Source organism: Cololabis saira, chromosome 4 (assembly GCF_033807715.1).
Source record: "Cololabis saira isolate AMF1-May2022 chromosome 4, fColSai1.1, whole genome shotgun sequence".
NCBI lineage: Eukaryota > Metazoa > Chordata > Actinopteri > Beloniformes > Belonidae > Cololabis > Cololabis saira.
In genome coordinates this window covers 26930033-26954606 of record NC_084590.1, presented here as the reverse complement: position 1 = coordinate 26954606, position 24574 = coordinate 26930033, and the positions used below count along the sequence as shown (strand labels likewise).

Sequence of the window (24574 nt, the reverse complement as noted above, 5' to 3'; positions counted from 1 at the left end):
TGATGCCTCAAGAGAGCTTGGCGGCAGAGGAAACAGCATTTGACAGCCCCTTAATGTGGGATTTTCTGTTAGAAGAGGTCAACTCACCTTAACAAGATCTTCATCCTTTTCTGTGCCCACATCCTCTCCTGGATCATCTTCAAGAAAGGGATTAGTTGCCTCTAGTGGGCTCTCAGGCCTCTTCTGCTGCACAGATAGATACACAGCACAACATTTATACTAATCTGTTATTCTGCTCGACTGGTTGGGCAATGAGGGCGTGTTTGTGTCACGTATTTTTAAATTAAGTCAAGGTTTCATCACATTAATAAATGACCATGTACATTGTTACAGGCAAAGCTTTAATGAAAGTTTTGTTACGAAATCTGACTCAAGCAATTCCCTTATTGAACTCCAGACCTCAGTGTGTTCACTGTGGACAAAAGGGCCTTTGTCGAGGTCAGGATAAGATGAGTCTACTCGGCCCGCGACAAAACTACTCATTTGTCAGTTCAATATTGATCACATCCACCCCCACACTTAAAAATGATATGGATTTCAACTTGTTTTCAGGCTGTGACACGCGGAGGATACACCTGTTAAATTTGTAAAAGCCCTGACATAACCATGATATTTGTTGTATATCAGTAAAATATCTCATAATGCAAGAAAAGTGTCAATGAAGGGTGAGTTTATATTGTTAAAAATATCCTCTAAGATTCAATTTATCATCTTTAAACTTCAGCTGTGTTTGTTGATATTCAGCTTGAGGAATGTGAAACAGCTGTAGGCAACAGGCCCGTATTGTTAGACTGTTTTATTTGTGTGTGTCTGTGTGTGCTTTTTCTCACCCCCGGTGCATCCGTCAAGGTGCATCCTGTGAAGCGTTTGGCCAGTAAACCTTCGAAGTTTGTGGTCCTCTGAATAGCAAACAGGAGCAGTTTCACCTCAATCTCTTTTGCCCGTGTTCGCATCACCTTGGCTAACTCCACCCTGAGGAATACACGAACACACACGCACACACACACACACACACACACACACACACACACACACACACACACACACCTCTATTTTTCTGCTTTTCAGCCCAAACTGCCTTCAATGATCCTTGTTATAACTTTTTCTAATGACACAACTAGATTTTTTAAATTGATTTGTTCTAGATGCAAGACAGCTATGTATTTATTCCACCTGCTGTAATGAGTGAAGGATGCAAACTCAAATGGGAACATCGCTTTTGAGGCTTCAGACGGCTGCTGAGATGATGACAGAACCAAATAGACACATGACAGAAGCTGCTGTGCTCAATATTATATCCCACCTCTGATTTCAGGATGTCAGCAGACCACCTGAAAGCCCACAGTGGGGTGGCACCAGTTTTGTTGGATTTGTTTGACATAATTAAGGGATCGTCTGAGCAGTATAAAGGCTTTTTCCTGACTAAAAGAGACTTCAGTTACAGCCAGAAGTTGCAGAGCCACTGGATTGTTACAAGGAGCAGAAAGAAATGATTCAGTAGTACTGACACTGTTTTTTAAGTGTCTAAAGAACCTAGCACCAGATGTTTTATGTAAGTTAGTTAGCAGGCAGAATAGTGGTAGGATCACCAGGGGAACAACAAGTGGTAACTGTAAGGTTGAACGCCGTAAGACCTCCTTTGGGCAGTCAGCGTTCTCTATAAAAGGGCTCTCAAATGTGGAACACACTGCCAACTGAGATAAAAACAACTCAAGATTTTAAGGTTTTTACTAAAAATGTCAAAGACTGGTTGAAGCAAAATCAGAAATGTACGCATTTTTAATCACCTGTAACCGCTAATAGGGTGCTCTCTTGCAAGCTGAGAATTGTAAATAGGATATAGCTTTGCATGTTGCAAATTGAATGTATTTTTGTATTCTTTTTCTCCTTTCTTTCGTTTTCTTTTACTAAAAGCCTAACTAGGGACAGGAGATGGAAACTAGCAATAGCTATAATCTCTGTATGCAGAACATCAGTCACATTGGCTTGTTTGTAATGAGTGAATGTGATCACATGTAAACCTGCATTGTCCCTATTAAATAAAATAAATTAAATTAAATTAAATTATTGCTTATGTAGACCGCCTACTTCGATTGCATAGAAAGTTACTTCAACTCTTTCTCCTTTTGTCTTCACTTAATTTTGACTAAAACGGAATATTAATTAATGATTAAGTTGTTAAACATCTAGTCTATAACTAGAGCCTTTAGTTCTTGATTTTTTTAGACTATATGTGCCCTACCTGGTGATGTGGCAAAACTCGACAGCAATACGCTCCGTCATGCACCACTCCTCAGGAAACATGCGCCCATACTTTTCTTCATAGTCTAACAGCTGTCGTTTGATCCAGGCATAGCGGCGATCAATCTTGTCCAGCCAAGCAACCTGAGGAAGAGGGCGTTATGATGTCATCAATATGATCCTTTTAAAGCAGGTCACTAGATTAGATTATAATCCTGTCAATAACTAAACTATATAATAAATAATAAAACAAATATATAATTGTTGTTTTTTTAATACATTTCTCACTCACATCTTGATTTTCCTGGAACAAAACCAAATACTCTGAAAGATGCTGTCTGATGAACTTTTTAATGATCTCCTGCTTGATACGAGGATCGAGCACGTTTGCCACCAGACAGGCATCTCTCAGCACGTTACTGGGTCCACCTGGTCTCTGTGGGAATTAATTGGGATCATTTTAGAGAAAGAGATTAAGAAAATAAGAACACCCAAATGAAGACACCCAAATTTACCTTGGAGCCTTGAGATGGGAACGCCTCTTCAAAGTCCGCCAGGATCTGAGTCCCCAACTCACTCTGCGCTGCCTTAACTCTGTCAGTGACAGAACATGGAGAATTAGATATTAACCGCTTAACTTAATGCGCTGGAACAAAAGCTTTGTCATTAGTTAAGTTTAGTTTATTGTTTTGCACAGTTTTTAAACATATACAGGAAATATCAAATATAAATACTATAGGTGCAGGAAGAGGCAAAAAACCCAATGGGCTTATTTAAAGCCTCCACCGAAGATATTAAAATTTCATGTGTTATAAAGAACACAAGATTAACATACAAAAACAGTAAGTATAACTACACAAAAGTGATGGCAAACTAATAATGCAATATATAAATAATAAAGAATAAAGACAAAAAATAAGTGTGTGAGTGTGCATGGGATATTGCTTTTACAACTTACATTACTTATATTGACTCCTGAGCAAATAAGATGGTACATGTCACTATGAGTCATGTAGAGCCATCCCTATGTGCATCCATTTTCTGACTGACTGGCCACCGTGGCTGAGAACCTTTACGACTAACAGACGCATTAAAGATTATTTGGTAATTTTACAACTGCTTAATGGGTCAGGCTTTGATAAACTTGTGAAGGTAAAATATTACTAAAACTCCAAATATGGCTTCGCTTCGCTCCATCAACAGGTTCACCCACTAAAGCACGAGTAATAATGAGTAATAATGGTGCGTCATAGAGGAGCGAGTGGACAGGCATCACTCCAATTAGGCAGCAGATTAACTGCTTAATGTCACTTCTTTACTAATTTTATACACCGTTAGTCACTTATGTGTGAGAGAGATACTACACACTGAGTCTGATTAAAGAAATCTTCATAAATATGTGCATGTATTTGCACATAAATTATGGACTAACTAAAAATCTACTCTGGATTCACTAACACTGTGTAAAACTCAGATTTCATCATAAAAACACGTGTACACTCATGAAGGGCAGACATTCATAAATAAGCACCAGTCTCCTGTTCGTTAACTGATATAAAACCCCAGAGATGATCATAACTTGGTAAAGGTGCATCCTCATCCTGCATATCCACCTTGGACATGGTGCAAGAGAGAGACAGAGAGAGGAAGAAAAAATGTCAGATGTGGCAAAAGGGAGTAATTTTAACTGAAGTGGAGCAAAGAGGAAATATTTCATTTTGCTCTGTTAATTTAGGCATGACAAGAACTGGCAAGGCACAGGCCTGGAAAGAGGCGACTAATAAAATCAATACTGTGTCTTCGGTCCAACAAGGACAGAGTTGAACTGAAGATGATTTGATATCAAGTTGGATGCAAAAAATAAAAGAAATCCCGAAGTAGGCTGTCTGACTTAGACAACCACATTGCCTCTACTAGTGGAGATGCCTCTTTACGAGGACTCATACCTGATGGAGACAGCAACATGTCTCCACAGGAGTCAGGAGTTGCCACTCATCATATACTGTCATATCACCATGACTGGTGGCAGGGGATGTATTGCTTGCAATACAAATTTTAAGAAACACGGGTCACTATTCTCATGATTACAACATGTTTTAAAGAAAGCTTTTGTATCCAAGTTGTAAAGTCTGATAATGACAAGCAACACTGATGTACACTCCTCGTTCACACGAGCTCTAAACTTGGTCAGAGGCAGTAGATTTAGAACGTACCTCCAAAAAGTTCAAAACTACAACATTTTCTTGATTCAATTTTGCTTTGCACACAGTTTATGCAGAAATGTGCATGTTTCAGAGGGAGGCACACATTGATTAAGGGGGGACAGACTCATTCAAGTGAGTAATAAACTGGAACCTTCTCAAAGGTGATTGCATTTCATCATGGTCAAGGAACCGTGTGAACAAAAGGTTTGTTCCATTTTGAATTAAATGGATAGATGTGAATTAGAGGTGGTCAGACAGCTCTGGTCTGAATGAACAAAAGAAAAGAAATGTGAAACGTCGACATTATTACTGGTACATTAACAAATAAAATAGAAATATAATTCTATTCCTTACATTCCTCTTTTTGTTTTTACTTTATGAGAAACAATTCATTTGAGTATTTTGCTGCTTGAGTTTATGCACATTTTTATCTCTATTTATGTCTCCGAGTTTCTTTTTATCTCAACAGTACACATATTTGTACTGCCTTGTACAATTCAGTAACGTTGGTATTCACAGCTAATTTGCTTTCTGATTTTTATGACTGTACAGGTGTGGCTTTTTATCAAATTCATTCGTATCATTACACCATGTTATGCATTAATATGGATGGCTCTGCTTTGAGCAGGTGGTTTGTTCCCCAAGAGACATGCACGAGGAGGTTCCTGCGTTTTTGATGGGATATAATCACTTGCACGTCACTTCAGCCTGCAAGAGTCTCTGCTGGTGACAGCTGGAGTCTCTGCTGGTGACAGCTGGGGTCTCTGCCGGAAGCTCCAAAACATCTACAAAACCTCCAATGCACCAAATTTGTACTTTATGAAAAGTATACCATTATTACGTATTGAGTGCCTGAAGAAACATTTTTTTTTTTTTTTTTTTTTTTTTAAACACATTAAACACCACGCTGACTTTCAGACGACCTGTATAATTTGTCAATCATGAGGTATCTCTCAGAGTCGGACAGTATTTCTCAGATTTAGGTATTCGTATTTTCTTTTAACATTTGCCTCCAGCTGTTGGCCCTGTCGTTCTATTACTTCCTCATGGCTCCACTTCTCCTTTTCTTCAGCAGTCACTTCTTCCATGCAGCTGTTATCTGGTATGAACGCTATCTACCACACCTCGGTCAAAACACAGCAAAAGGTCATCCTCTTGGATTTGTTGGAATAAGTGCTGCTTTGAACCTGAACATCAAGCTAACCATATGTCCAGGACTGATTCTGTTCTTGGGAAATATTCGTATTAATGGAAACAGCATAACAAAGACCTTCTGTGTGCCTGTTTGCGTATGTGGGAAGTCCTACGTGTTGAAACGAGACAACATCCAGAGATTTGCTTGAACGTCTCAAGAGTGAACAAAAATCACCACTTAAATAAAGAACTACACACTGATAGTCTGTTGATCCACTTTAAGTTTTAATGACAACACATGCTGCTGGATTGATTTAATAAGCTTATGCAATTACATTTATTTCTGTCCAGATTTCCATTTGTCCTATCATGTCGGTACTGATGTTTGGAGAGCCAGGCCCTTACATTCCAAACAAACATACTCAATACGGTAAAGTATCGACTCTATAGTTGAGAAAAATATATGAGAAAGAAACAAAAAAACAAAAAGGTCATTCGCAAAGTTCAGGTAGTCAGCTGACCTCATATTTTGAGCGCATATATGTTGGTCACACTAGACCTGACCGTCTGCAGCTCCAAATCATAACCCTGCCCTCATAAGCCCTCATAGTAGGGGCTGGGCATGATGGCTGCATCAGCTCACTCACTCTTTTCACTCTAATGCATCCATCACTCTGGAACAAGGTAATACGGAGTCATCAGACCACATGACCTTTTTCCATTATTCCAGAGTCCAATCTTTTTGCTCCCTGCAAACTGAAAGCCTTTCCCCCCCACATTGGCTTCACTGGTAAGCAGTTTTCCTAAAACTTTTTAGTTCCAACATGTTAAATCCTCTTTGAAAACTATGTGTGGGGAAATGCTGTAATTTTCACTATTAAACACTGAAGTAAACTCCACTATTGCTTTTCTGAATTTCATCAAACATTAACAATCTCAATCATTTCAATTATATTTCTTTTGTTTGTTTGTTTTTCTGCAAAGATGATAGTTCACCCTTATCCTGTCTTACTCATTTTCATTGCTCGATGCAAACCAATAATCTGACTTATTCTCAAGCATCTTTTCCTCGACCACAGGATGTGTATACTGACAGTGTAAAAGAAATGGCACGTTTCTCCCTGCATTACTTAGAGTGAAGTAACTAGTAACAGGCCGAGACATATTAATGACTTTAGTTATTTCCAGTGGGAGGCGTTTACCTGTTTGCTGAGTTAAATCCGGTATTTATTTTATTGTTTAATTTTTTAGACCAGGCGACAACAGCGGCTCTAAAGAGAATATTGTTGGCACTTACTGTTGGCAACCCGTCTCTTTCTCTCTCACTCTTTCTCTCACACACAAACACAAGTAAGTGTACAAATGGAGATGCAAACACCCTCTGAAAAATCTGTCCTTGCTTTCTTACAGTGGAAGAAATGCTGGCGTATTGAGAGCCTATTCAGCGAGTTTCCTTCCTGTGTTTTCCTGCATGGTTGGAACACGTCTTTCATGTGTGTGTATCTGCATCAACAGGATGTAATACGCAAAATACCTCATAAAATACTGGAACCACTTTTCAACAGCTCAAAAAAACAAGCTGCAGAGGGACATTTCAGAAGACAGAAGACCCTTTGGCTACTGACCAATGAACTCCCAGAACTTCGCTCACAACCACATGAGTGGATACGCGTGTGTGTGTGTGTGTGTGTGTGTGTTGTCTTTCTGCAAAGGAGTTACCTTTCTGAAAGCTGTCTGATCTGAGGTATGCCCATATACTTGTGGAAATGTTCCAGCACATTGACCACTCCCTGCAGCAGGTTAGCCACCTCACCATACTGCCTCTTTCTGGTCATTGCTCTAGAACAAAAAAGAAGACACATCCATGTTTTAATTTAATCATACAACCTTTTTAACGCATCTTATATCTACTGTGACACAAACTGTAAACATGCTCTCCCTCTAACACTGTTCTAGCTGTATGTAGTAAATACATTTCAAACACATGTTGCAAGGAATTGTAGCGGAATATTGATCTTATAGATAACGATACTTAAGCTACAAGATTCATGGTATTGTTCGACACGGGCAGAAAAAAGATCTCGTCTTGTTCTGCAATTAAATCACATGTTGCGGTGTGCAGACACAGCTTGGCATCACCTCGATCATATGTAAATCATACATTTGAAGGTACTTCCTTAGGGTGGAATAAGAATTCCTTTGGGGGAAACCATAGGGAATCTAGAGTCTTTAAATGTACAGCACTCACTCCAAAGAGTCAACCCCCCCTGCCAGCATGTGCAGGTGGTTGAGGGTGGTGATGGAAGTAGTAAGGTGGCGCTTGGCATGGTCCAGCTGCTTTATGTCCCTCGTAATCTCCTTAACCTGTGCAGGAACAAGTCAAGCAATGTTCGTAAATAATTCAGCATTACAAAAAAAAAAAAAGTAACAAACACCAACAGGTGAATGAATGTGAGAGTGGTTTACAGGTTGAGCTGGTTTAAGAGACAGTTCCTCCACTATGACTTCTGAGAGAGAGAGAGCCTGCCTGAGCCTCAGTTCTAACATCCCACCCCGTTCTGTATTCACCCAGCCTTCTGGCCTTCCTACGAATCTGACACGGGTTAAAAAACAGCAACACTTGGACGTGCATGGATGATGCATTACCTTGACTTTTATAAATAACCTTCCTTCTGTATTCTTTTGTAACAAGTCTCAGCAAACCATTTTTGCAAGTCATTTAACAAGCCTGTGCTTGCATTTGTATATTGTGTACATGTATGTGTGTGTACCATTTGTTCAGATTTCTCTGCTTTGTCCTTAATATCTTTGATTTTCCCAAAGAGTTGCTGGATGGCTATCTGGGCCTCCTCCAAAGCCTGCACAAAACAAACAGAGCAATATCAAAGTACACACAAGACACATTTCCTGTTTTAGGATTTACTGTCTCTGCTAATCAACGGTACCAGAGTCAATAGATCCACTGGATAATGTGTAATAATGATGCCACGACATGGCTGACAGGAAATCTGCAGGGCCTTGCACCTGTTGGCTGGTCAACCAGTAGGACATTACAGATCCCAGGAGACGGGGAAATAAACACATCACTGTTTTGCATTTCTACCTGAAGCACAATATGTGTTCCTAAAAACCCAACCGTTGTAGCTGGGATTCTGCGGACATCATTTAGCATGTTAAACAGTACAATTAGATAAAAAGACACAAATATGATTCAAGTTACCAGGAGGAAACCTCTCCTATTTAAGAAAGGGCATGGCATTGTGCCCTTTGGGTTGCAGAGAATAATATGAAGAAACTACAAGCGCTTCTGGAACAACATCCTTCAGACAGACTAGAACCAAGTTAAGATGTTTGGCTAAAAACGCATAGTGCCACATTTGGCAAAAGACAGACTCAGGATGTCAACACAAACACCTCACACCAACTGAGAAGCACAGTGGTGGTGGTGCCTAGGATTCAGGCCAATTTCCTGTCAGAGAACCTGGCAACTTTCTACACGTTCTGGTAGGACTGCATGTGACAACGTAAATTTATTCTGACTGTAAAGAGGATTTGTTTTTCTTTCACAGCAGAAAACAACAAACCATCAAATCGATGGCTAATTTGAGAAACCTGTGGCAAATTAGTAAAACAGACGGGCACTAGATCCATTCTTCTTAATAATTAAACTAGATTATCACAAATACTAAATATCTATGTACCTTTAGAGTTCCAAAGCAAAGTGGGCTGTACTTGAGATAGAACTTTTTTGGTGAAAAGCTGCAAAAGTGAGTGATTGGTCAATGTTCAATATTAGATCAATCCAGTCTCCCCACGGCACTGGGTTAATGATTAAAAAAATACTGCTAATGTCCTTCCCAAGCTGGAGAATGGAGGCAATGTTAAACACACTACTTAGACATCTAAAAAAAAACTAAAACAGACAGATCATCGTTGACACATAGGCTAAGCTTAGAGCAGAGTGTCAGTGTATCAAAAAAAAGATAATTAATACTTTTAACAACTCAGATAAGCTTAGGCAGTTCAAACTGTAACTGTATGAAGAGCTATTCTAATAAGTCCTGCCCATCTGACATGGCAGCTGTTCTTTCATAGGCCTGAACAGAGATTTTGCTCTGACATGTATTGCCAAGCTAATTGGCTTCATCTTGCCTGTTGCTGTGGCGGCACTGCAGACACTCTCCCTCTCCTCAGACTCTCTCCAACACACATGCACACAAGGAATGCTAACAGCCGGCACCAGCTGTCTGAGGAATTTGCCAATTCTACATGCACCTCTGACTAACATCTGTCAGTCCCTTATCAAACACACAAAACCGTGCATGTGCACAAAGATATAGATATATTTTTTTTACTGATAGGAGAGCACTCATTTCTCCATCACGATTGATGCGACTGCTGACAGGGTCATAAAGACACATAATGTCTAGATGTCACCACATGACCAGGTCATGAAATCACAGTATAATTTATGCTATATTTTTCATCAATTTAATCTTTCATCTGTCACTTATGGGCCGTCTCCACCAAGGAAAAAAAAAAAAAAACAGTGTCACAGTACGTTAACAATGCACAATGGATAGTCTCCTCAGTGTGACGTGGAGATAAACACAAAATGCACCACACTGAAGTCTTCCTGTCAAGAAGAAAGAATAAGATGTGCTGGATGACCACCAATATTGTCTTTTTTTTTTTTAAAGCTGAGTTGGATCCTTTTTCCTTGATTTTGAAGATAGGAGAGCAGTGGTGGTCATCCAGGTGTGATGTCACGCTGTCACATAGCATTAGAGTTATCTACAGACATCTGACCAATAGAAGGTAGAGGAAATGCAACCTGGATCAGAGCTTGAACCAAGCTGTACTTACCAACCTAAAGACAGCTATACTGCTCTGGAAATGTGACTACAATGAACCTGGTACGGGTTGGCCTTCACTCAAGATGACCAACCTTTGTTCGATTGTGACTACAGACGTTAAGCTTGCTGATCTGTGCGCAGTGGGAAGATGGAAGTACCACTAAATCTTTTAAGAGGTTTCCTGGAGGGGCTTTTGAGGAAAGTACATACAGGAGAAGCCAGAATTTCTAAAACTGAGATAGATTGTTGTTAAAAACGACTCAGCTGAGTCGTTCTGGCTCGCTTCCTAGTGCTCATTTCCTGTATTTAGCCTTAAGGAAAGCTCAGAGGTGCACTGCCCAACAGGCGCCTCCATGCCAGAGATGTTATCTGCACTCGCACAAACCAGTGCGTCTCTAACATGCAACAAGAAGCACATGTTTTAGGGCCCACACATGCTATATTGAACAGCTTAAACAAGAAACAGCGGGACCTCTTCTCAGTGTTTGGACATACTTGCGATGAATTTTCCCCTCCTTCTGATAGACATTGGTGGAGGATATTAAAGTAAAGGGCAACTTAAATGGTACTTGTGTATTTTACGTCAAACACTACAACAAATCACATCAACCAAACAAAGCTATTTCAACATTTAGAGCACTGTCTGAGCATAAGCCATCACATAAACACTTTCAGGGAGAGAAGAGCTCAAGAAATCCATCTTCATGTTAAAATGGTTTGTCTTAGCTAAACAATGTCAAGTGCAACTTTCTACAGAACTCCATCATCCACAGTAACATAATATTTTTATTTTGCTTCTATTTGTCTTAAGTTCGTGATTTCTCTGCAAAGAAAAACGTCAGAATACAGCATTACAAATATGTAAATGCTTTAGATAAAAAACAAAACAAAAAAAAACAATTGAATAGAACAATATGTGATAAGACCAGGCGGAGGATAAATAAAATCAGAGTCAAACTGTAGACAACCTTTTGAGTTAATGTTATTGAAGTTGAGCAATTTTACATGGAAACCATCCAACAGTTTAAGGACTGTCTAAATGTTTGTTAAAGAAGAAAATACATCCAACCAAAAAAAGGGTTCATGAAGGTGGGACACGATAATGTGAGTACCATACTGCACAGCACTTTGTTATTAGCAGGAATGGGACTGGCTGACAGAAGGTTTACTTAGATAGAGTTTTCAAATTAAAGTTGATTCAAACTCATTTGAAATGAGTTCATATATGAAATATTTTTTTTTAAAACAAATACATGCAAAATTAACCTCTATTTTAGCAGCTTGCTTCATCCAGGCTGCTATGACAATGGAAATACGAGAAGACAAGCTTGTGCCCACAACATTCATTACCGGTACTCATAATATACACATACATACATATACACACACACACACATATATATATACATATACATATACACACACACACACACACACACACACACACACACACACACACACACACACACACACACACACACACACACACACACACACACACACACACACACACACACACACACATATATGTATATATATATGTGTGTATATTATGAAGTTCACAGATATTGTTCACAGCAAAAATGTTGGTCTGTGTGGTATGTTGAAATTGCTGTGTGGGGCTAGAAAAAAAACCTAAAATAATTATGTATCACTGTTTAGTGTTATTAGTCTGGTAAGAATGTAGAGTGTTTCCACTACTAAACAGTAGCTGAGTGGGTAATACAGAGCCATCAGGCCAGACGCCTCAGTGGCAACGCGCACCTAATCACGGAAACTGGCACGAACATACATGGCTCACCCAGCAGGTGTCACGTTCCCCTTTGGGCCGGATCACACTGAAAAAGTACATTTCTAGACTAAAACAGCCGGGGTGGCTCTTTTCCATCACACTCCCACAAAAAGTTAAAACTGTGGGTTGTGAGAGAAATCTAAGTATTGACATACGAGACTCTACTTCACAGGGATGTTTTCCGTAAAGAGGCCCTTCGAGCTGCGGGAATGGATCTGAGTCACATTGTCCTTTTCCATGGAAGTAATATAGAGGGAGGAAAAAGTGGGAGAGGAGCATGTTTATCTGAGTTAGTTACAGCAAATGGCACTATTTTAACATGAGGGTAGAATACCAGACAAAGAACATCAGAGGGCATCCTGGAGTTACCGGCACCATGAAGTTAGGAATGGATTCTTTGGGACCCGTGGGTTGTGAGGCGGGTCTTTGTGGACTGGCCTCACTTCCCACAGATCCTCTCAGTTCCCATCAAACCTTTGTTGTTTTCTTTGAACCTTTTGGAAGTGATTTTTAAGGGGCCCTGCTGATTTGCTGGAGCACTCTGCTACCAAAGCAGAGCACCCCCCATATGTTTAGGTTAAGGTAGGTGGTGAGTGTTAGAATAACATAGACGTGAATGTCAAGATGCAAGTTTTTCCAAAGCAGAATGTTGCATTGTAACAACACCAGCAGTGTTACTTTATCATCAGTCAGTGGTTTTAATGATATTAATCTGCTCAATGATTTTAACAAACAGTTGTGAGAACCACCACTGTATAATCCTACACACCTCCCGTGTCAATTTGTCTAAGAGGACAATTTCAATGTCCATTGTGCTGAACTCTTACAGATTGTAAAAAAGGTTACTGCGACGAACTAAAAAAAAGCTTCTGCACTGGTCCTTGTTGAGGAGAGCTTAAGAATCCTCTGACTGATGATGCTTTAGCTTTATTTGTAAGCGTTTAGGGTGTCTTTTCATGGTCAGTTCTTGTTCTCTACCATATTTAAGAAAAGGAGGTCAAAAGAAGTTGTTTTTTTTAACGGTTACAAAGGAAAAACAGCAAATCTGAAATAACAGAGCTAGCTCATACACTACTTTTTATCTGCAAAAAACATTTACTCTGCAATATTTTGGTGTTGGACCTTGACCAGGCTAATGTTTTTTTTTAATATGTACCCAGTGTGCAAGAGGTTCTGCTGCTCTATCACAATCTTTGTATTTTACCATTACAAAATACATTATTCATTTGAAATATTATTATTCAAAGACCACAAAGCACGTTTCTTTATTTTTTCAGGCTACATTACCTAAAAGAAAATAAGGAAAGATGATTAAATTATTTATCAAACACTTTCAACTTAAAGGCGCACCAAGGAACTTTTGTAATTGCTCAGAGGTTTTTCCTGTGTGATATAATTCAACACAGTGATGTGCAGCTGCCACACGAGACGACGGGGATGGGACTTCCCTGTAGGCAAATTTCAAGATCAAAATTTGGGTTTTGAAATTTTGCAGCAATGTAGAGATGTTCCTCAGGAGTGGCATGCGAGAAAGAAAATGATCACAACATCTTCTCCACACATGCTGCAGTACTTTAGTAAAGGCTGAACATCTCTGGATTTCTTGAGTGAAAATAGAAATATTGCTTGAAGACCTGCAGCTCAACCCACCTGTCTACCATCCTGACCCACGTTGGTCTGTCCTCTCACCACCGTCCTGATGTTGTCATCGAGGCGGCTGTTGAATGTTTTTACATGAATTATTCAAGTAAAACAGAAATTGAAATGTCAAAAAAATGATATTGATGCTGTGGATGACATGTACTTACCGAATCTTTAGACGAATTTTGTTTACAACGTCATCAATATTAGCCAAAGACTAGCAGGAAGAACAAAGGATGTCAGTAAAACATTAGGCAATTTTTTCATCACAATATTTGAATCAATGTTGTAAAAATTATACTTTCCTACACCAAATCCTTTTATTCTATAATTTGTAGTCCTTTCTCCAATGTTTCATGTCTTGTAATGTTCTCCATACGTTTCACAAAACATTTCTCTCTGTTGCATCTAACATGTTAGTGTTCAGACCTCTTGGTTTCAGGACCTACAGATGTGCTGTGTTGTATCAATGCGTCACAGGCAAGTGCAGGTCAAACCTCTAACATGCTTAAGTAATATGTATACAACACAATCAGGTTAAGAAAAAAAACAAAAGCATCCAAACCAATGATCCCAAACCACAAAATATAAGGTTACAGTGACCCCTTATGGAGATGGAGTACACACACATGCTCAGTACACACATGATTTAAATCACTACAGTATATTTAACAATTATTAAAACAATCGATTATACATTTTTTATGTATGCAAAGGTGACAATCTCCTTTTTATATACCGACATGGAATAAAGATTAAATGTTTTTGCCACTTCCATGCACATCGACCACCTCGCACTTTGCCCTCGTAAAAAGCCTGAATCCTTTAGTAAATTCATTTTCATTTCATTTATTGTTCATACACTACGGAATAATTATTCTTTGCAACTGTTTTTTTTCATCCAAATGTTACAATGTGCAACTAACTTCAGTATGAATTTACATCTGACTATGTATTAAATCATTTATTTGTGCACATCACAAGTCTGTTTTTTTTTTTTTTTTTTTCAGCTTCAAATTCTTGAATTGAGGTGCAAAATTTGACATAATAGTACACCGTAAATAATGCACACTTTTCTTTGCTGTTTTAAGATGTAAATAACTTGATTTAACTGCGACTGTAAGCCGCTACATTTCTCTGATCAATAAAGTTTATATCTGTCTTGAAAAGTTTTGCGTAGATGGAAAGTAAGTCACCCATAATCCAAATAATCGGCAGGACTTTATCATGTGCAGGAAATATAAGATAAGATAAGATAAGATAAGATAAGATAAGATAAGATAATCCTTTATTTCTCCCTCAATGGAGAAACTCACTTGTTAGCAGCAGTACACTTAACACACACATGCAGGGAAGGGGGTAAAAAAGTAAAAAATATACATATGTTATTTATATGTTATAAATAAATTAATTTAGGCATGCATGCAATACGTTGTGACTTGGATGGTTTCCTGAGGTGGTGAATGAATGGCCAGAACGTCATAATAAACCCACTCAGGGTTCTTTCATGCAGCCTCAGGGTTAGACTGCCATTATTACACCTGAACCTGCAACAGAACAGTTATCTACCTCACCTTAGAAATATCTACTGAGCTTTTCCTGTGTCGACAATTCTAAATACCTGCTATACAAAATTGTCAGTGTTCTCGTGCAACAATTCTTCTGAAAGGAAATACAGGACAGAAACCCTCCATACCTGCTCAGTAGGAAAGAGTGTGTTGATGTACTCCACAGCATTGAAGTCTGCTCTGTCCAGCGGGTCCTGGCTCGGGAACACCTTAACAGAGAAGGTGATTCATTTAAAACTCAAGGCTAAATAACATTTGTATCGGGGGTGACTAGTGGTGTCTGGACCGTGGTTGAATTGGTTTGATATTGGATATTGGTCAAACCCATTGTGATGTGTTCATGGACATCTAGACTATATATCACAAGAGAGTAATTATTAAAAAAACATATACAAAATCATATATATGGGCTGATTTAAAAATCATATATATGAGCTGATTTAATGTGGTTTAATGAATTCAACACCCATAAAACAATCAGTGTTATGTATCACAAGTTTTATGGGTGTTGAATTCATTAAACCACATTAAATCAGACCATATTAATGATTTTTAAATCAGCCCATATATATTATTTTTTATATGATTTTTTAATAATTACTGTTTTGTGATATATAGTCTAGATGACCATGAACACATCACAAGTGGTTTGACCAAAATCAGTGGTATGTATCACAAGTTTTATGGGTGTTGAATTCATTAAACCACATTAAATCAGACCATATTAATGATTTTTAAATCAGCCCATATATATTATTTTTTATATGATTTTTTAATAATTACTGTTTTGTGATATATAGTCTAGATGACCATGAACACATCACAAGTGGTTTGACCAAAATCAGTGGTATGTATCACAAGTTTTATGGGTGTTGAATTCATAAAACCACATTAAATCAGCCCATATATATGATTTTTTAATAATTACTCTCTTGTGATATATGGTCTAGATGACCATGAACACATCACAAGCAATATGACCAAAATCAGTGGTATGTATCACAAGTTTTATGGGTGTTGAATTCATAATATCCAATATCCAATATCAAACCAATTCAACCGCGGTGGTGTCTGGTGAGTCCTGCAGGTAAAAGGTTAAAAAAAGGCTTTCTAAAATTAGGCTCCGTACCATTCTATATGAGGCTGTTTCATTACAATTAACTCATAGTAAGCCCACACTGTTGATATTTAAGGTATATTTGTGATCATGTTTCACAGCTCGCAGTGCCATGTCCTGTGAGACATTAGTGTTGCTGTCCGGCTAAAGCTAAAGCAGAAACAGCCGTGAAAGGCTGTAGCAACGAGACCAACCTGTTCAATGGCTAACTGAACCTCCGGGGTTAGATGCAAAATCGCCTCTAAATCTTCTGCAAATTCAAATTCCTCTTCCTCCATCATTATTGTGAAAACAAAAAGCTCCTCAGTGCAGCACTTCCTGGTGAGGTGTGCTCTCGATGACGTTGCACACGCTGCGTTCGGGGACTGTCGTAAATGAGAGGATCAATTGGAGCAAGTTTACAGGACATGATCGGGTTGGGGGACCGAAATGTGACGAATATTAAACGAATAAACTCCCAAATTAGTTAACTTTATTTAGCCACATATTGATATATATGATATAAATCTATCTCATTTATTTAAAGTTACACCTCATGTGTGGCTTTTCAATTATATTCATCATAACCATCAGCAATTTTTTATCATTGATGGTAAATCATCAGAGAGGGCCGCAGGGTCCCCCAGAGGTCTATACTAGGGCCCCTGTTATTTCTTATTTATGTAAATGATTTGGCCGCAGCCTTGTCCTCCTTGTTTCCTGTACTTTTTGCCGATGATACAAACTTTTGATTTTTCATCTCTATTGGGAAAGGCTAACCATGATTTAGAAAACATTTCAAAATGGTTTAAACTTAACTAGCTATCACTGAATATAAAAAAATCTAATTTTATTATATTTACATCAAAAAATAAAATATATTGTAAATCTAACAGCGGTCTGTAGGAGATGACCCGCTCACTCAGGTTACATCAACAACTTTCCTTGGTGTAATTATCCATGAAAGTTTAAGCTGGAAAAACCACATCAACCATGTCTGTAAAAAAATATCTAAATCTATTGGTATTATTGGCAAATTCCGTAGTTTGGTGAATGAAAATTGTCTCCCAACTCTTTATTATAGCTTGATATATCCATATCTCATTTACTGTAATATTATTTGGGGAGCTACCTATAACAAACATCTTCATAAACTTCACATGTTGCAAAAAAGATTCTGCAGGATTGCCACACACAGTAATTGGTCTGCTCATTCTGCCCCTCTTTTCAAACAACTCAATATTTTACCCATCTTTAAGTTAAATACATATCAAACCTGCAATTTTATTTTCAAAGTATTGTTCCTGCCAGTTTCAATTTCTTTGCCATGTAAAGATTTTTTTGCAGTTCAACAGTGATATGCACCATTTTAATACAAGACAGGCTAATCATTTAAATCTCCCTAGGTTCCGTACTGTGTTTATGTATTTTAAAAAAAAAATGTTTATGTTGTATGTCTTGCTATTGGGTCTAGACTCTAGAGCCTGTAATAAAGTTTATATATATATATATTTGCACTGAAAATGTTCTGAGATGTGTTTAACAAAAAAAAAGAAAAGAAAAAAGAATACTGTTGTGACTCAAAATTAAAAGTTCAAAAGTTAAGGCGCAATCTCAGACCATTAATACTCGACTGCGCTTAATATAGTACAACTGAATAATGAGATTATACATCACTCCTGTAAAATTAAATAGATTTGATCCTAATATCCCTGACCTCTGCTATAAATGCAATGATTAACAAGGTACTTTATATCACTGTCTATGGGAATGTAAAGAAATACAAACGTTTTGGAGGATGGTGACGCAATATATCTCTCAAATTATTTCTTCCCCGCTTCCTCTAAACCCTAAATTGTGTGTTTTAAGTGCTTACCCGGACAACTGCGCTTTATCCAGTAAATTAAAAAAAATGGTTGACCTATGCTTACTACAAGCTAGACGTTCAATAGCCCTGTGCTGGAAAAAATGTTAATGGTCCAACTTTAGGTCTCTGGCTGAGACATCTAACATCATGCCTGGCTCTAGAAAAACTAACCTACTGTGTTAAGAAAAAACACTTTGAGTTTGATGACATTTGGGGTTCTTAGCTTTTCTTAAAAATGGTGATATTGATGGGCTTAACAATCTCCCATGGGGGAACTAACACACACTTCAGCACCCACAGCGTCCCCCGGCGGGAATTGAACCCAGGACCTTCTTGCTGTGAGACCGCTGCACTACCAGCTGCGCCACCGTGCCCCCAATTGTATTGGTGTATACTTTGTGAAAATCTAATAAAGACATGTTTAAAAAAAAAAAAGTTCAAAAGTTGTGATCCAGCTTTGTCAGTAAGAAATTTGAGATGAATATTACCCTCCCTTTAGCCTACTTTTTCTCCCGATTTTTATTCAAAATACACCAGGAAATACAATTATGTGTTTAGAATATCTCAGATCTTAACAGCGTCAGAGCTTTACAGCTTCCTGTAATAATTCCCTCAGTCTGGATTCACTGGATCATGATCTCCAACATGCATGAAAATAGCTTTACTAGATTGGATCAGTCAGGAAGAAGCTTGGATTTTCATTTCAGCCACATATTTCTCTTCATTAGCTTTGAACTGGAACCAACACTTCTGAGTGAGAGCATGACTAGTTCAGAGTTAAGATGAGGCGAATCCTTCCATAGACCAGCTTTTTGATTATTTATCTAACTTGCAATGATTAAAAAATGTTATACTGATTATTCTATTTTTTATTTTTTGATGCAATATTTGGTCTACAGAGCCTACCACAGTTGATGAACATCTCTGAGAGTAACATGTGACTGTCTTAACATTACACATATGGAGAAATGCTAAAGTTACGGTGCTCTCTAAGAAGCAGGTGATGGAGCCGAAAGGACGCCTCCAATGGAGAAAGCCACAACTGATGCAGGAGAGAAGCGGACTGAAATCCAGCCCTTTATGATTTCATTCATCAGCAACCTCCTCTCCAGCTTTCTCTTGAACAGCGACAGTAGTCATGAGATGCAGCTCTAGTCAGGTCGATCAATGGAAGCTCACAGCCCCTCCAAAGGATTCTCCAGAAAAATCTTGCAACATCCGGCATCCCAGATGCCCCTTCACCCCACCCATACTTTTCCCACCTTCGATTCACCTTGATGCTGCAAAACGGTTGGTTTGGTGTCTCTCGTTCGAATTCATTGGCAAAAATTAGCCTGTTCTGCAGCTCTGGTGAGAGCTTTGATTTCTTGCCAGTGAGTTCTTTTTTGATCGTTACTCTGCCTAGTCTGAGTATTGTTATTACTACGGTTTTCTTTCTTAAAGGAGCTTGAGGCTGTTTTTTTTATTTGCAAAATGTGCTGCAATTCGGTCCCGATTTTCCCGCGCTGGGCTGCGGATGTGACGTCACATGACGCTGCATGCACGTTCTCCCCGTTCTCCTGTGCCAGCTTCACTGTTGGCTGCAGTACCCCCAACGGCCGTCGTGGTGAAGGGTGGCGCTAGAGAGTCTCATTTCTTAAAAGGAGCCTCAAGCTCCTTTAATTGTCAAGCATGACACACATGCATGAGCTCTTCAGCTATTAGCTTATTTAAAGGACAATGTGCAGGTAAATTAAAAAGATGGTTGCACCAAAGTTAGCCACAAGCTAATTTCCATCTGTAGTCCTTGACAAACATAAATAGTAGGGTTTACAATAATGACAGTATTCAAATGCAAATACAAGAAACAGACTACTGTAAAATGTCATGAAACCACAATAAAAAGTTAACATTTAAAGCACTTAGTGCAAGTACAAAATAAAGACTGATTAAAACAACATAGATTAGACTAATTGAACATAATAACATAATAACTTTCTGAAGGAGGTAAAAGATAATGTTGACTTCAGCGACACATTCAAATCATTCCAGAGTTTTGGACCTCTAAATGTAATATTAAATTGATGAGCAGATGTTCGACAGAAGGGTTCCTCTGCTTTATTAAAGGCCTCCAAAGTATGTGAGTTTGCATATATTAGAATTATGAAAGAAAATCTGAAACAATCTGATGTTTAAACATTTTCTTTTTCTTGCCTCCTGCTCCAGAAGGACCAGTGAAACTGTGCTATTATGGAACAAGAGGAGTCAGAGCAGTCGTCTTTCACAAATTTGCCAAAATGAGTATTGTCACTTCTATCAAAAGACCTGAAATGACTACGGTGCGGTTGGGTGTCGGGCCAAGCAATTTCTTTCATTTAGCTTCCTACCACTACCACTTTCTTCTATTTGCACTCTAACTCTCTTCAGCCCATCTCTTGCTCATCTATATCTCATAACAGTGTGCTGATCATTCAGCTGAAGCGGCGTACATTCAGCCAACCCTTCAACTGGCAGAAAGCGTATAGTGCCATTGATTTATCTCCTGAGCTGCCGGTGAATAAAGATCATATCATCACAGAACTGGTGAGGATGACATGCAGTGAGGAAAGCACACAATTCCTTTGATCCCTCTTACTATTAACTCCTTTAAAAAGACCGACAGTGAAACAGAATCTTTCTGCTTCATCAGCCGTTTGAGGCCCAGTTGACAGAGGTGTTTGCTCATGATTTGCAGTCACATTTGATGACGTAAATCGTTGCAGAGTTTAAGACTCCACCGCGTTTACAGATGTGCCATTAACAAGTGAGTTATGCACCGATCCCTCATACACAGTAAAGACAGTGAATCTATTTTGATCATGCGAAACCTGACAAGCATAAGCTGTGTGAAACACATTTACATTGTTTACACTGTTGCAGGGTAAAATAGTTATCTCTTACCAGAACAGCAAGAGCTCTGTTGGAGAATTTTAACACCTTTTCTTCAACACAATAAGCTCAAGCTAAAATTTCAACCATTGCCTGGTCGTTAACCAGTGCAGCCATCAAGTTAAATACTTTTTTTTCCATATGCAGTAAAGTGTTGTTATGCCTCCTCTCTTTCTTCTCCATTTCCCATTTGTTCTTATCGCAGATGCAGTCATGCCCCACCGGTGTTTTGCTCCACCTGGTATCCTCTTCACCTCTTGACTAATAAAGTCTGAATCCAAGAGTCTGACAAGAGAACTTATGACTCCTGGCTCAATTTATTCATTCAGAAAACAAAATACCACAGTATTTGTCAAAACCCAGGGTCATTAAACGTGTAAATAAAGTCATCCCTGTGCACTCCCGCTTTTTGGTCTTTTGTGGTTGGATTCCTAGTTTTTCTACACAGCTTCAACTAAATATTTCTCTTTCTAGCAACTAAAGATGGTCTAGACATTTGACAGTGTCACTCACCAGGGAAACAGATCCCCTGTACGCTTCATTAATGTTTTTACAACTGCATGAAAGGTTTTTTGAGACATGTGCACCAGTGTAAAATATATATAGTACATAAAAAAATCATGATGACCAGAATTTCAGCATCATAAAATTAAGTAGCCAAAATCTCAGATTAATTCCAATTACTGAAAGATAAATCTTTGTTATTTAAAGCATTGAAACCATCACATTTCTGAAGAATTCATGTTTATAATTATACAATTTGTCACAATAATTAAAGGTAGATACTACTCATTGTGGACAGATAAAGTGCATTTGGAAAACATGCCCTTATCATTTTTTATTCAACCTCCAACCTTTAAAACCTTGTATATACTGAGGTACAGAATAAGCCCCTCTCCACTAATTAGAATTTACACACCTTCCAACCACACTATCTGCCTCCTAAAAGTCGTTAAATCTAATTTTATGTCTCATAGGAATAAATCATAGTATTCCCTGACCTGTATGGGCTGGCAATATTCCATGGGTGATGTGCCAGCTCCTTCCTGATATATGGTCCATTTGCCTCACACATTCGCTGTTAAGAAACTGGCCCCATCTTATACTACCATACTGCTCATGCATTGCTATTTAATGAGCAGTAGTGCCTCCTGCTGTCACAAAAAGACACAACGTTAGAATCATGCTCCCATAAACCCCAGGATTGTGCTGTACTGTTTTCTATAAGACTCCTTAATAGCAAGCCTACATATTCCCAGTTGCACAGAAGATGAGAATGAGGAAGGCAGATGAGAAGGGACACGGAAAACTGTGAAGTAGTGATAAAGAGAAGAGTAGACAATGTATCAAAGAGTTGAGAACAAAAGGAGGACGATAGTGGTATCACGTCCAAGATATAATGAGTGTCTGCTGGAAAGGGGATAAAGAACTCCATAACATAGCTCCAGATAAAACGGTCTTTGCTTGTGAAAACAAAGCATTTGGGGGAAAAAAAGTTAAAATCAAAGCATATTTATTTATTTAACTTTTATTTTACCAGGAAGTCCCCTTGATATTAAATCTCTTTTTCAAGGGACACATGTCCAAGAGGATATATGCATGAAGAAGTAATAGACTGGTGTATTTATAACACTATAAAAAAGCTCCCCCACAACATTGTTTACAATAGACAGGGGCCCATTAAAGAGGGAGGAATTGTTGTACAACCTCATGTTGTACATTTTTGCTTGTCCATTTTCTCTCTTTTCATTATATATTTGCTCTTGTATTGTATTACACCAATCACCACAACAAATTCCTTGTGTGTGTTTAACAAACTTGTCAGTAAACCTTTGTCTGTTCTGATCTGATCTGAAAAGAAAGTTTTTGTGAATGGAATAGTCCAATCACCTCAATAGGCTACCTGTCAATGTTAAGTGCATGATGACGCAATGACGTGACGTGATTTCTAATCAAGAAAAAAAAGGTAACCAAAAGAAAATAGATGACAAAAATAGCGTAACATCATCTTTAGCAAGCCCAAACAAAAAAAGCGGTGCACAAAAGGAAAAAGGAAAAAAAGCCAGGATGATGTTAAAGCAAGAATGACAAAATTAAATACGGTTTTTACTGCAACCGATAAAAAAAGCCAGCGTCCCGCTGGAGCAAACTTGCCAGCTACCTCCATTCATGAAACAGCATTGACCCGATCGCCAAGGGACCAGGAGGAGACTTTCCCTGCCTATTAGCCTCAATAAATAACTGAGAAATTGGTTTCAGAACAACTCATACAGGATCTAAACAATAGTCATATGCTAAATAACATGTAATTTAGTTTCAGGAAACATCACTCTACAGAGACAGCTGTCTGCCTCTTCTTAGAAAAAGTTAAATCCAAGCTAGATGCAGGTGGTGTTGTTGGGGCCGTCTTTCTCAACCTGACGAAAGTATTTGACACGGTCAATCTTCAGAGATACTGTTAACTAAACTCACTCATTTAAACTTTTCTGACAATTCTCTAAAATGGATGGAATCATATATTTCATCAAGGTAACAGTGTGTTAGACTTCACCACATAAAATCTACAACCTCGGTAAATACTCTTGAGGTGCCACAAGGATCCATCCTAGAACCATTGTTGTTCAGTCTCTATATTAACAGTCTGTCAAGTTGCTGTAAAGCATCAGTAACCTGCCAGTTATATGCAGATGATGGAGTCTTGTATGTGCATGCAAAATATAAAGAAATAAGTATTTCTATGGTTACAGAGCTCTCACCTATATCTTAATGTGTCTTAGACTTTTGTATGTATTTTTCAAAGAGGGTGATCCCAACATCGTGGTGCAGGGTAAAAAGCTTGAGGTTGTTCAGGAATTTAAATATCTTGGAGTAATTTTAGACTCCCAACTCAGGTTTAAACAAGATGCTAAAAAAAACTCTGAACAGAATGAAATTTTATTTATTCAATTTCAGTTACATCAGGAATAACCTAACCCTTGAGTCAGCAATGATTATGTCACATAATTCCTACTGCTTAACCACCTGGGCATCAGCAAATAAAACAACTCTAACCTATTCAATCAGTATAAAAACAAGCTCTGAAAGTACTAGATAGGAAGCCCAAGACATACCATCACTGTCCGATCCTGCAGAAACACAACCGGCTAGACTGTGATAACTTTGTCAAATACACTGACTCTATCTTAAAGGAGACCTATTATGGCATCTAATACCTATTTTAAACAGGCATTGAATGTCTTAAAAACAAGCTTTTGATTGTTTTTGCTAA

General features: G+C 38.3%; 1 protein-coding gene across 2 annotated transcripts in view; it reads right to left on the bottom strand.

The window, feature by feature from the left end:
- Window positions 1-16901, bottom strand: part of vps53 (VPS53 subunit of GARP complex) — a 28434-nt gene extending 11533 nt beyond the window's left edge. The window contains exons 1-12 of one of the 2 annotated variants that reach the window (XM_061719275.1): window positions 16748-16901; window positions 15565-15645; window positions 14036-14085; window positions 13878-13944; window positions 8351-8437; window positions 7828-7943; window positions 7299-7418; window positions 2757-2835; window positions 2534-2677; window positions 2243-2385; window positions 831-972; window positions 88-186 (exon numbers count right to left, since the gene is read on the bottom strand). In XM_061719275.1, the coding sequence (XP_061575259.1) occupies window positions 88-186; window positions 831-972; window positions 2243-2385; window positions 2534-2677; window positions 2757-2835; window positions 7299-7418; window positions 7828-7943; window positions 8351-8437; window positions 13878-13944; window positions 14036-14085; window positions 15565-15645; window positions 16748-16834 (1215 nt within the window). In that variant the 5' untranslated portion in view covers window positions 16835-16901. The remainder of the gene's footprint in view (window positions 1-87; window positions 187-830; window positions 973-2242; window positions 2386-2533; window positions 2678-2756; window positions 2836-7298; window positions 7419-7827; window positions 7944-8350; window positions 8438-13877; window positions 13945-14035; window positions 14086-15564; window positions 15646-16747) is intronic. The other variant, XM_061719276.1, reaches the window with a different exon arrangement.
- Window positions 16902-24574: the final 7673 nt, after the last annotated feature.